The 13,444-nt window shown below is 37.3% G+C and overlaps 1 protein-coding gene across 6 annotated transcripts in view; it reads left to right on the top strand.

Annotated features, from left to right (window-relative positions):
- Positions 1-13,444, top strand: part of DENND2B (DENN domain containing 2B) — a 157,016-nt gene that overhangs the window by 116,781 nt on the left and 26,791 nt on the right. For all 6 annotated transcript variants that reach the window (XM_026706479.2, XM_087921084.1, XM_087921085.1 and 3 more), the window contains 4 exons: positions 1,522-1,706; positions 2,129-2,238; positions 3,195-3,264; positions 12,678-12,755. In XM_026706479.2, coding sequence (XP_026562264.1) covers positions 1,522-1,706; positions 2,129-2,238; positions 3,195-3,264; positions 12,678-12,755 — 443 coding nt within the window. The remainder of the gene's footprint in view (positions 1-1,521; positions 1,707-2,128; positions 2,239-3,194; positions 3,265-12,677; positions 12,756-13,444) is intronic.

The raw sequence follows: 13,444 nt of genomic DNA, 5'->3' as shown, positions 1-13,444 counted from the left end.
GTTCTGTCTTTGTGCAGCCTCTTAGCCATGGAGAAAGTTCCTCAATTTGAAGGACAGTTTTTTTTAAAAAAATCCCTGTTGACTGAGACACTGTCCATTTTTAGAATTCTTTTTAAAAAATGAAAACATTGTAAAATAACTGGACACGATCAGGTTTCCTTTCCTGTATCTGCTTTTGATGCCATTGCTGACCAGCAGTCAGATCTATCTAACACTCTCTCACCTGGCCAGTAAATATATTTTTATAGAGTTGTTTTCCCAACTAATGCCAGACTTTCTTCTATTTCAAATAAATTTTCTGGCTGAGATTGATGCAGATCGCTGTGGTATGTGTACCTTGAGATACAGCAGAAACAGATGGGAAAATTGCAACGTGTTGCAGCTAATTTTATGGAGTGATATTATTAAAATAGTATTGTGTATGTTTGTTACTTATTGTCCTCAAAAATAATATCTTGCTTATTTACATGTTGGACCTTGCTGCAATATATAGAGAGTAGATATTCTATAAAATCAAAACTATCATATAAAACTGAAATACTGGCCTCTACATGTCAGATCTGCAGTAAATCAATCCTGACATGTGACTTGGAGAGATATTCTCTTCTTCATTCCCATTTGTTTTTCTAACCAGCTGGAAAATGATTTTAAAATTTCAATATCTTCATAATGTGTCCCTGGGCTAGTTTTAACTACCACCAGTTTTGTGAGAAAGTGATTTCTAAGTCCAATCAATCTATTTATTTATTTAATTTGTATTCTACCTTTACTATTTTTACAAATAAGTCAAGATACCCAACACACCTTCTTCCTCCTGTTTTCCCCACAACAACAGCCCTGTGAGGAGGGTTCGGCTGAGAGCGAGTGATGGGCCCAAAGTCACCCAGCCACCTTTTATGGCTAAGGAGGGACTTAAATTCATAGTCTTCCACTTTCTAGTCTGGTGCCTTAGTCACTACACCAAACTACCTCTCAATTCCTATAGTTCTTTTTTAAAAATAACCAACAGATTACATATGCATACATGTCTTGTTTAATAAGATTGTGCATAAAGATAGCAAGGTTAGTACATGCAGAAATCTGGAAATGATTTCATCATTAGTAATGTATAAATTATTAGTACTTAGTAAAAACTTCACTAAAATATAGAATGGATTATTTATTGATTATAAGGTTATTTGATTCATATTAATTAAGACATTGGGAAATGTTAGGCATGACATCTGTTATATAGTATATGGTGCTGTGCAGGTGATTGAGTGGGTTTAGACTGTGGTTGTCCAATCTTTTGGCTTGCCTGGGTCCCATAGAGCGAAGAGGATTTTCATATAATAATGTTAAAAATTTATGATCTTGTGGGGCTATTGCTTGTGGTCCAGGCTTCATGTGACACGGATTGGACATGCCTGGTTTTGAAGTGTATGATTCTTTTCAAGGACTTCTAACATATGCAGACTGCTCATAATTTCAGATGATTCACACAACCACCAGCTAATGCTTCTTGTTTTTGGGAAATTCTAGCTCATACCCAGCGGCTTGTCCACATCCAGTCAATGCTGAAGAGGGCTCCTAGTTATCGAACTCTGGAATTGGAGTTAATTGAATGGCAGGAACGTGAACTGTTTGAATATTTTGTGGTGGTTTCTCTTAAGAAGAAGCCCTCCAAAAATACATACCTTCCTGAAGTTACATATCAGTTTCCAAAGGTAAAAGTAAGAATTCCTTTTAATTATGAGTAATTTCTCTATTACTGTCATGAGATCTGTTTACTTCATTTCTTGTTAGGTCTGTTTCTACTATGATATTTGGAACAATGCTAAATGCGTGCAGTGGGCGGGGGGGAGAGCAAAAAATCTTATTTAGATGAGTGAAATATAGTCTTTTTAGTATTGGAATCTTCCTAAAAAAATACTGCTGAAAAGTTTAGTTCTGCTGTTCCTCTTTGTTTTGTGGCATCATTAAGCCTGAACCTTTGGCTTATAGAAATAATGAATGTAGCTATTTGTATGGGAAGGGAGAATGATGCAAGTAACGTTATGCTGCTGAATTCTGAATTCCTAGTGTTGTTTTCAAAAGATTAATTTGAGCCTGGGCTAAATATCGCTGTTGTTGATTTGTTCAATTACAGCTAGAAAGACCCACAAAACAAGTTCGGGAAGCTGAAGAGAGACTCAAAGCCATTCCTCAGTTTTGTTTTCCAGATGCCAAGGACTGGAGTCCAGTATCTGAATATAACAGGTGAACTGTGCTCCTATCACCACAGTACTAGCTTTTTACAAAGTAACCAAGCTTGCACAATGCTTTCCGTTGTATTCAACTCTAGGGAACGAATAGCATCTCTCTATAATTTCTGTTATATTATTCCTCCTCATTCAGTTCTCACATAATTGAAAAGTTAGGAACAGAATTATGGAGCAAAAACCTGTTATTCTTCTGTTTACTTAAAAGCCAGAATATTTGAACAAATAGATTTTGAGTCCTAAGTTTAATGCAACTGTTAATTATTTCATTTGGAATTAATTGAAACTCTGAGTTTCTGTTCCATTTCCTAGATTTTTTTTAACAATAGTTTATGCTATATAGAGTTTACCATTTAGGATTGTACTGCATTTAAATTATAATTTTTTACCATTATTTTTGCAACATAAACCTGCAGGAGGCAATCAACACAGGCAGCAGTAGAAGTAGAACTTTTGTCTCCCCCATCCCCAATTGTGATTCTTCCTTTTTGGGGAGAATTTTTTTTAAATGTTAATGTTTTTTGAGGTTTGACAAATCTGTTTTACTTTTTGCTAATGATGGTCATGCTATAGTCCATAATAAGGAGACCTGCAGGACTGCTGTGGATTTTCCACTTCTACTTTTGCTATATTTCTATTTACTTAATGTTTAGTACTAAGTTTTATACAAATAAAGTTGGATTAATTTTAAAATAGGAAATATAAGGTATGTTTCCTCATTGCACCTCATTTTCAATACTGTACTTATTGACACATGGATAGGTGCATGTTGTCGGGTAAATATCAAAATCTGAACAAAAATGGTGGATAAATCAGAAGATTTATCTGATTAGAAGATATCTGACAACAACTGAATGTGAAGAAAAATATGATTAGTTGAAAGAAAAAGCAGAGGTGTTATTCTTGGCCCCATGTTTTGTAAGAAATTAAAACATGTACTAATTTTTGCTGCAGTGAAACATTCTCTTTCATGCTGACTGGAGAAGATGGCAGCAGAAGGTTTGGCTATTGCAGGAGATTACTGGTGAGTATTATCTTTTTTTTTTTTAAGTACTAAATTCTGGAATGCTAACCACATCATGGCAATAGTTTCAAAAAGAAAAAAAATACAAGGTTTTGTGTTAGTTTACTTATTAATATTTTTCTCACACAACAGGACACTAGAACCTTCCTCAATAACTCAATGGGACAGTGGAAGACAATACTAGAAGTCAACTCAAGACACCTCACACAAGTAGCCAACAAATGCGGCTGTGGCATATACCAAGATGATGCAATATCCTTGCTGCTGTTCTACATAGGTTTGAACCCGCCCAGTTAGATAATTATAAGGACTGGGTATGGATACAAGTTCAAGAGTGCAACTGCGAACAGCTACCTCCTCTTCATGGATGACATTAAGTTGTATGAAAGTTGTATTCAAAGAATGTACAAGGCAGCGATTCACTGATCCACCTGACATAGATCTTGATGTCATCCGTGTAGAGGAGATGATTACCTGACTGAGGGGGTTCTATGCAGAACAGCAGCAGCCACAGTGTATCACTTTGGTATACACTGCAGTTGCACTTAATGGCCACTTGTGTGATCTGTTTGGAGTTGACTTCTAGTATTGTCTTCCACAGTTCCGGGCCTGACAAAATAGCCAAGTCCTGAGGGCTTTTCAGAGTTTACAAAGCAATGGAGCTACTCTAATTTGGGGTGGGGGGCATTCTATAAGATAGGCACTGAGACAGAGAAGATACATCTCTTGAGACCCATCAAGTGAAGGTCTCTCTCTGGTTGATGGTACCTGCAAAATGCCTACTCTGCCAGATCTTGTGGGGCAGGCTGATTTAACTGGGAGAGATGGTCCCTCAGATAACCCTCAGTCCCATGCCATAGAAATTATAAAGCCAGCACCTTGAATCGGATTACCAGCCGACTAGTAATCAACTTGGCTCATGGAGTTAGTTAGCTTTACTTCAATTATATCCCATGCAGAAGATGTTATTCTCAGTCACTCCAGAATGTACAGCTGCTCCTCATTTAGTGTTGTCTCAAATAGGATGGCAATTGAAAAAACATTTTCTGAACAAAGTGTGCACTTAGAATAATATTTCATGTAGCAATAGCAACAACGCTTAGATTTATATACCACTTCACAGTGCTTTACAGCCCTCTCTAAGCAGTTTACAAATGTTAGGATATTGCCCCTAACAATCTGGGATCTCATTCTACCGACCTTGGAAGGATGGAAGGCTGAGGCAACCTTGAGCTGGTCAGATTGAACTCCTGACTCTGGGCACAGCCTGCAATATTGCATTCTAATCATGGCTCCTGACCACAACATACCCCAGAGTGAGAGTAATGCTGTATGAAAGAAATTTATCTAAATGAAATGGTAGCTACCAATATTCTTCACAACATTGCCCCCCGCTCCCCTTAGTTAGCAATCAAAAGCAATAATTTTGCTTTTGGTTTAAAGAACAGATTGCTAAATAAGGAAATGGTCTACTAGGATAAGTGTTGCTATCTCAGGGGAGAAGCTTTCAGTTAGATTCCATGAATAAAGAAATGTTCTATTCATAAGAGGAGAAGCTAATCGGCTCTCCTTCTCTTCACACACTCGAGCAGAGATATCGTAACCATTTGTTATGGATGCTGAACTTGCATTTTGCATTGTAGTTTTTGTAATGAACCTAAAATAAGGAAAACATTTTTGATCTCCTTTCAGTTCTATTATTTGACACGTAAATACTGTATATATAAGAAGTCTTATTTATAATCCAGCTTTCTTGGCAAAGGAACTGTATTTAGATATTTGTTGTTATTATTGTGTCCTGAGGCTAAGATACATATAAATACATATAATATATATAAATAGTAAATATTTTAAGTAAAAATAAATAAGACACAAAAAAGTTACTTTAACTTTTCAAGTATTAGAGTATTTTCTCCCTCAAATTTGGTGTTACACTTTTCACTCAGTGTTGCAAAGTATTTTTGGTTTTTTTTGTTTTAAGCAGAGCTGTCTTCTAATGTTCATTTCTCATTTACTCCACACCTAGTCTCACTTTCTGTTTGGCAGATATAACCCAGAATAGAGTATTTCTGGATAAAACTTTAACAGAAATGAGAAAGTATATCCTCATATGATGATGATACAGTGCTCTCTTTGGATGGTTTTCCTTAGAATAGTTGCAGCAGCAGTAATCAATAATTTACATTGGTGGAGCAATTCACAGTGAATTCTGGATGTTTACTAGGTTGGCATTTATCTCAAAAATGCTAGTGGAGCTAGATGGAGGACCATATGGACACTGAGAGCATGTGGAATTGCAGTTAACTGCTGCTACTATACTAAGCTTTCTATTTATCTTTATCTAGCCTTGTATTTATTCTTCATTCTGACAATGAAGATTCATAATAAACTTTCTGATCTATGCAACATGATCTGAATTTGTAATAAGTGCATTAGAGAGATACAAAATAATGTTGGCAGTCTCTGTTGAGTAATGTCTGGCACTGTCAGGTTCTGCTTCCAGTCCAATTTTTGCTTAATATTTTCATTTCCGAAAAAATAAAGTTAGACAAGTATAGTTATCAAATTCCCGCAAGTATTAATATATACAGCATGGTCTCATTTAATAACTAAATGCTTTATTGCCTTTATATAACTAATTGTATTAAGCTGATTCTGATGACTGCCATTCATGTCTTCTTGACAAATTTAACTTTGATTTCTGGATGACTACTTTACTTCTAGGGTTATTAGAAATTATATTCAAATATTTTTGTTTGTATGATTGAGTCTGTAGTTCTAATTAATTAAATCTTAATAGGAGTTCCTGGTATCTTGAATCTAGAAAGTAGCAATTACCATATCTTTTGGTGTATAAGATGCACTCCCCTCCAAAATTGGATGGAAATGCCTGTGAGTCTTATAGAGCAAATGTTGCCGAAGCCCCACCCCCTGCCAGCCCCCAACCTTCAGCCTCTGCCTCCCAGCAATTTGCCTCCTTGCAGCAAACAGCAAGTAGCCTGGTTAGCTTCAGCACAGCCTGATTTAGCACAAACGACTGATTGGTGGTTGGATCAGCCTCCCGGAATACCAATGATCAGCTGTTCTAGGCTGCAGGGATCACCATCACCCCTCGCCACCTCTAGGCACCCCATTTTCAGCTGCTGTGCATCCCATTTTTGACCACCGTGTGCCCCATTTCCGGCCTCCACATGCCCCATTTTCGGCTTCCACACATCCCCTTTTCAGCCTTCATGTGCCCCATTTTCAGCCCCTGCGCATCCTGTTTTCAGCCTCCGTGTGCCCCATTTTCAGCCTGTATGCTTCATATTTGGCCCATTCCAGGTGATGGGGATAGGAGGTGGCGGCGGCGATCCTTGCTGCCTGGAATGGGACAAAAATGGGGCACATGGAGGTCGAAAATGGGGCACATGGCGGCCCAAAACAGAATGCACGGCGGCTGAAAATGGAGTGCGTGGAGGCGGCGATAAGCGATGGCGATCCCTACATCCTGGAACAGCTGATCATTGATATTCCAGGAGGCCGATCCAACCGCCAATCAGCTGTTCCTGCTAAATCAGGCTGTGCTGAAGCTGACCAGGCTGTTTGCCGTTTGCTGCAAGGAGGCAAATTGCTAGGAGGCAGAGGTAGATTTTTTTTCTTGTTTTCCTCCCCAAAAGATAGGTGCTTCTTATAGTTCAGAAAAATACAGTATTTGCAATCTCTGGAAGTTTGTTCTTGCTTTGCTTGTTATATATTTCAACACCTATACAGAAATACCTTTGCTAGATGAGATCAATTTTTTCAAAAAAAGTTCAACTTTTTTTTCTGTGGGAATCAAATTGTGTATCCAAAAAGTCCACAAAAGAACAAGAGCTCACCTTAATTGTCCCACAACTAATAGTAGGGCAAACAACCTATAGTATTTATTTTATCTGTTATGAAGACCAGGAAGGAGTTCCAGCTATAACATCGTATCTAATTTCAAAGAATATAGTATGATTTAATTCTGAGGAAGCCTTTTAGGATTATGCTTCACCCAGGATGAACTTCTTATGTAAGGAACTCTGACAATAACACTTGCACCTTCATTCTGACTGAAGAAGTAGGCTCATAGGCTTGCAGGAAGATTTGTTTGAGTCAACTTTAAATAGATCATTTTAATGGAACCTATTAAAACATAACATTTAAACATTTAAATAGAATTGTTAACTGCTGAGTGTTTTATTGTAAGGTGTTATAAGAAGATCAAATGCTTCCTTAACTTAAAGTCAAATGTTGATGTTTCCAGGTGGGAAAATAGATTTTGATGATATGGTGGGGGGCTTTTTGTATTTAATATTATGTAAAGTTGACAACAGTACAAAGATAGTATAGGGTTACCCTGATGCACTGCTGACTCATACAGTCTGGCATTGAGAAACTTCTACTCAATTAATGAACAATTGCTGTTTTTACTTAGCACAAAGACTCTTTAATTAGGTATTTCATGCCTTTCCACTGCTTTTTTTACAAGGCAGAGCTGTTAAACTAAATTGGAACCTGCTTCTTTAAGTGAAATACTACATGAGATCCTCACGTATGATTGCCCTTCGACACAGGAAGGAATAAACAATATATAAAAGTTCATATAATAAGTAATCTATTGAATTTCTGGGACAAAGAGAGAAAAAAAGTACAGTAAGTCCAGCTTGCTCCACCACATCTACTTTTTAAAATTAAATATTCAGTAAAAATCTAATACCTCATTTAGATTGCAAATTGTAATTATCAATTTTAGAGGGTCATAAGATTGGTTTAGATATCTTCAAATTGGTAGCATAGACTAAAAGAACTACAGAAACAAGGAGGAATAGTGAGAATCTTGACAGAATTAATAAACCTTATAGTGTGTAATTTGAAACATTTGCTAGGGTTTATAAATTATTGGAAAGGTATGGGTCCAAATCCAAAATAAATCAAAGATTGCATGATTAATTTATTCCAAATATTAGAGAAGATTGGATAAAAGGTTTCATTGTTGGTATATCATACAACTTCTGATTGCTAAAATGGATAACAATGGCAATGATTGCAAAATTGTTAGAAATGTAATGAATTAGGTCATTTTTAAATATTTGGTGGCAATATTGTAAAACTATAATTTTAGAAAATGATTCATATTAGTTTGAAAATAATTTTAAAAGTAAAATTTAAAAAATAAAACTGAATTTTCCATTTAAACTTGCAATATCTTACTAAGCCATATACTTCCTTTAAGTATTGCATTGCATATATTAATTGCCACAGTATTTCTTATTTAGTTATATTGCATGATAGCTTCTTTGGACGAATGGCTAACTAAATTTTGCGGGAATATACTTCCCCATGCTTAAGACTATATTAATTTCATTTGCACAGGAAATTCAAAGCTTATCCTTTATAGTTGTTCTAGGCATTGTTGATCATGTAATAAGAACACCAAGATCTCATTGTATTTTCCACCTTAATTGTGGGAAGTAGATAATTTGAATGATCCATGGCCACACAGGCTGTTTGACATGCTTCAGCCTAACTCACATTAGTAGGGGTAGCTGGGAGGCACAGAACTTCATGGTATACAATAGGAAGTAATTCAGATGATTCATTTGACAAAGGAAGTTATATGAAAACATCTGAGCAGAACCAGTGAATTTAGCCATATAGAGAAGAGCTACATGAATCTGCCCTCAGATTCAGGTCGTTTCTCTTGCCATGTGGTTCATTGCTTGAACCATACTTTGCTGGATCAATAAAGTTTCACAGAAAGGTGGCCGCCTCCTGGTATCCAGAGATGAACCTTGGTAGAAAGGTTTCCTTTGTCTCAGCATACTAATCAAGATCACAGCATGCAGGTTTCCTGTAACTACAGAACTCAAATAACTCACATTAACTTTACTACAATCCAACCAGGTGCTCTGCTTAAATATGAAAAAGGCTGTGTTTTGGGAAAACAAACTTATCTGAGAAATAGCGAACTTGAAGTGATCTTTTATTCCCCCCACATCATAGATTTAGAAGGGACTGAAACTATCAAATGGCTCTTGCCATCCATCACCAATAGAGTTAACAGAAGTAAAGGTTTCAGCCAGTCAAAACTTTTTCCATTCTAGCGCGCTCCATTTTTTGTTGTCATGATTTATAAACACAGTGTAAATCAATGTTATTGATAAAAGGAAGTTAACTAAAATATGGGCCATGAAGGAAGAAACATTTGAGAAGTAAGCATACTTAATAAAAAAGTAACATTATAAATTAAATATACAGGTGAAACTCAAAAAATTAGAATATCATGCAAAAGTTCATTTATTTCAGTAATGCAACTTAAAAGGTGAAACTAATATATGAGATAGACTCATTACATGCAAAGCAAGATAGCCGTGATTTGTCATAATTGAGATGATTATGGCTTACAACTCATGAAAACTCCAAATCTACAATCTCAGAAAATTAGAATATTGTGAAAAGGTTCATTATTCTAGGCTCAAAGTGTCCCACTCTAATCAGCTAATTAAGCCATAACACCTGCAAAGGGTTCCTGAGCCTTTAAATGGTCTCTCAGCCTGGTTCAGTAGGAATCACAATCATGGGAAAGACTGCTGACCTGACAGTTGTGCAGAAAACCATCATTGACACCCTCCATAAGGAGGGAAAGCTTCAAAAGGTAATTGCAAAAGAAGTTGGATGTTCCCAAAGTGCTGTATCAAAGCACATTAATAGAAAGTTATGTGGAAGGGAAAAGTGTGCAAGAAAAAGGTGCACAAGCAGCAGGGATGACCGCAGCCTGGAGAGGATTGTCAGGAAAAGGCCATTCAAAAAGTTGGGGACTTTTACAAGGAGTAGACTGAGGCTGGAGTCAGTGCATCAAGAGCCCCACACTCAGATAGATCCTGGATATGGGCTTCAAATGTCATATTCCTCTTGTCAAGCCGCTCCTGAACAACAAACAACGGCAGAAACATCTTACCTGGGCTAAAGAAAAACAGAACTGGTCTGTTGCTCAGTGATCCAAAATCTTTTCTGATGAGAGCAACTTTTGCATCTCATTTGGAAACCAAGGACCCAGAGTCTGGAGGAAAAATTGAGAGGCACACACTGCTTGAAGTCCAGTGTGAAGTTTCCACAGTCTGTGTTGATTTGGGGAGCCATATCATCTGCTGGTGTTGGTCCACTGTGCTTCATTAAATCCAGGGTCAACACAGCCATCTACCAGGAGATTTTGGAGCACTTCATGCTTCCTTCTGCAGACGAGCTTTATGGGGATGCTGACTTCATTTTCCAGCAGGACTTGGCACCTGCCCACACTGCCAAAAGCACCAAAACCTGGTTCAATGACCATGGGATACTGCTTGATTGGCCAGCAAACTCGCCTGACCTGAACCTTATAAGAGAATCTATGGGGCATTGCCAAGAGAAAGATGAGAGACATGAGACCGAACAATGCAGAAGAGCTGAAGGCCGCTATTGAAGCATCCTAGTCTTCCATAACGCCTCAGCAGTGCCACAGGCTGATAGCTTCCATGCCACACCACATTGAGGTAGTAATGGCTGCAAAAGGGGCCCAAACCAAGTACTGAGTACACATGCATGCTTATACTTTTCAGAGGTCCAATATTGTTTTATGTACAATCCTTGTTTTATTGATTGCATGTAATATTCTAATTTTCTGAGATTGTGAATTTGGAGTTTTCATGAGCTGTAAGCCATAATCATCTCAATTATAACACATCATGGCTTGAACTATCTTGCTTTGCATGTAATGAGTCTATCTCATATATTAGTTTCACCTTTTAAGTTGCATTACTGAAATAAATGAACTTTTGCATGATATTCTAATTTTTCGAGTTTCACCTGTATATATATTGGAAAAAACCCTAATATTTCTTGGGCGCATCCTTTGATTAAACTGTGAGCATTGTTGTTCCTGCTATTATATAGGACCAGGAATGCACTGTTTTTACTGGCACTCAGCAAGATAGCTCTTAGCTGGTAGCTTTCCAGGATGACTGGCATGCTTTCAACATTCCTGCAGATTTGACACAATGATTTTAACCCAAATCCCACATGCTGGATATAATCACTTGATGCTTTTAGAAGGCCTTTTTATACCTAATATGGACAAAGAAAGATTCTATTTTTTTTCAGAAATGTGACGTCAATTAAGCAGCAGGTCCTGATCCAGAAATAGATTCATCTGTGTTCACTTAGTAACATAGGGCTTTTATGGTTTTTTTTTAATTATAGCAGCTCATACACCTGTTGACCATCTCAACATCTTCATTTTAAAATATTAATCTGAGTCATATGCAAAAAGCGAAATAATTTGATCACCAAGGGTATTCACCAATAATAAAAACTTTTTGAAAGAGCCATAAAAGTCGGGTTAACGAACAGGATTCTTGTTTAAATTCAACATAGCTTTTGATATAATTGGAAATGGAAAGAAGTGTTGTATCTAAAATAAGGAATGCAGAATAGTATCCCCTCAGTGATTGATTACTCCTTGTTGTTGAACCTGGGCTATATCAACAGGATATAGGCAAGGAATATTTTGCCCTCATAGTGATTGGACAGTTGAGCAGGAGAAAGAAAATAAAATCAACCTGTTTAGATCATGCCATGGTTCCTGCAGTTCTCTGAAATATAACTATTTCCTGATTGTATTCATTGGTGTAAGAACTCTGTTATGGATTCTGATATATTGTTGATTCGACATGCATATTCATTAATGGAAGTCCACAGCAGCAAACTCCATCACAATACATTTGACCACAGAATGGTACTACTGTGCCATGGAATAATGAAACCAGCAGTAGTGGGATTCAATTTTTTTCTACTACCAGTTCTGTGGGCATGGCTTGGTGGGCTTGGCATGGCTTGGTGGGCATAGCTGGGGAAGGATAATGCAAAATCCCCATTCCCTCCCCACTCCTGGGGATGGTTACTGCAAAATCCCCATTCCCTCCCCAACCCACTAACCTGCTTTCCAGCTCTGTTCTCCTGTGCAGGGCAACAAAAGAAGACCCAGCTGATCAGCTGGGACTCAGGAGGCAGAGAATAGATGGGGGCGGGGCCAGTCCGAGGTGGTACTTGCCGGTTCTCCAAACTACTCAAAATTTCTGCTACTGGTTCTCCAGAACTGATCAGAACCTGCTGAATACCACCTCTGGAAACCAGGTTCCAACTTGCAGACATTGTAATTATGCCTAGTTTGCTTTGAAAGAAAGCTGGAGTGCTTCCATTGCACAGCAATTGTCACAGGAAAAGGGGCCTCTTCATGTAATTGGTTTCCCATCATAGGGAAAACAGTGTGACTACTTTGAGGAAGAATGGCAGAAAAATTATACAAAAAGCATAATCCTATCTGAAAATGACTTAAAGGGTTATTCAAATCTTTTTTTTTTTCAAATTGGCAGCCAAGTGGAAAAGGGCCACGCCTGCCTGAAGTATATTGTGTCATCAGCCGCCTGGGTTGCTTTGACTTATTTTCCAAGGTAAGCTGGTCTTTCAGCATTGTCTTTGTTTAGCTGGTGGTGGAAAACTTTTGTTCAAGAAGGAGTATTCTTTCTTTGATGGGTGATAACAGTATCTTGGAATGATTTTGCTGCATATTTTAATTATTTATGTGATCTTATAAATGAATGTTTTATTATTTCTGTGTCTGAAATACATGTCTTGATGCTTTGTTGTTTCCTAAAGTTACTTTGGTTGAGTTGCAATTCTGGATAGATATATCTGAAAAGATGGTGTGTCATAGTGCTAATCCGTTATCTATTTATTACTGGAAGATGTAATACTTGAATAGAATTCTTTTTCCCAGGACATGGTTGTAGACTTACTACATATTTAATCCTTACATTCTATATTGCCTATCAGGAAAAACAAATGCATGCACACTGATTTGGAATTTACCAAGTCTTATGTAGTAACTTCTTCTCCTCTATCCTGTGCTACAGATTGCTAAATAGGGATGGTATGTTGAAGGAAAAATATGGAAACTCGTTAATCTGATGCTTTGTGGATGTGTTTGACCTCAGTAACGATAGTTCCTCTTTAGTTGGAAATTATAGGTGAAACTCCTGGTGAAGGCTAGGATAGATAAAGAATCTCTTGGAAAAAAGGAAGGATCAGGATTATTAAAGATAATGTTAATGTATATGTTATATATTATGTATATAGTATG

The sequence above is a fragment of the Pseudonaja textilis genome, chromosome 1, assembly GCF_049901715.1.
Source record: "Pseudonaja textilis isolate UNSWEBS1 chromosome 1, rPseTex1.2, whole genome shotgun sequence".
Classification (NCBI taxonomy): domain Eukaryota; kingdom Metazoa; phylum Chordata; class Lepidosauria; order Squamata; family Elapidae; genus Pseudonaja; species Pseudonaja textilis.
This window is presented reverse-complemented; position numbering and strand designations above follow the sequence as displayed.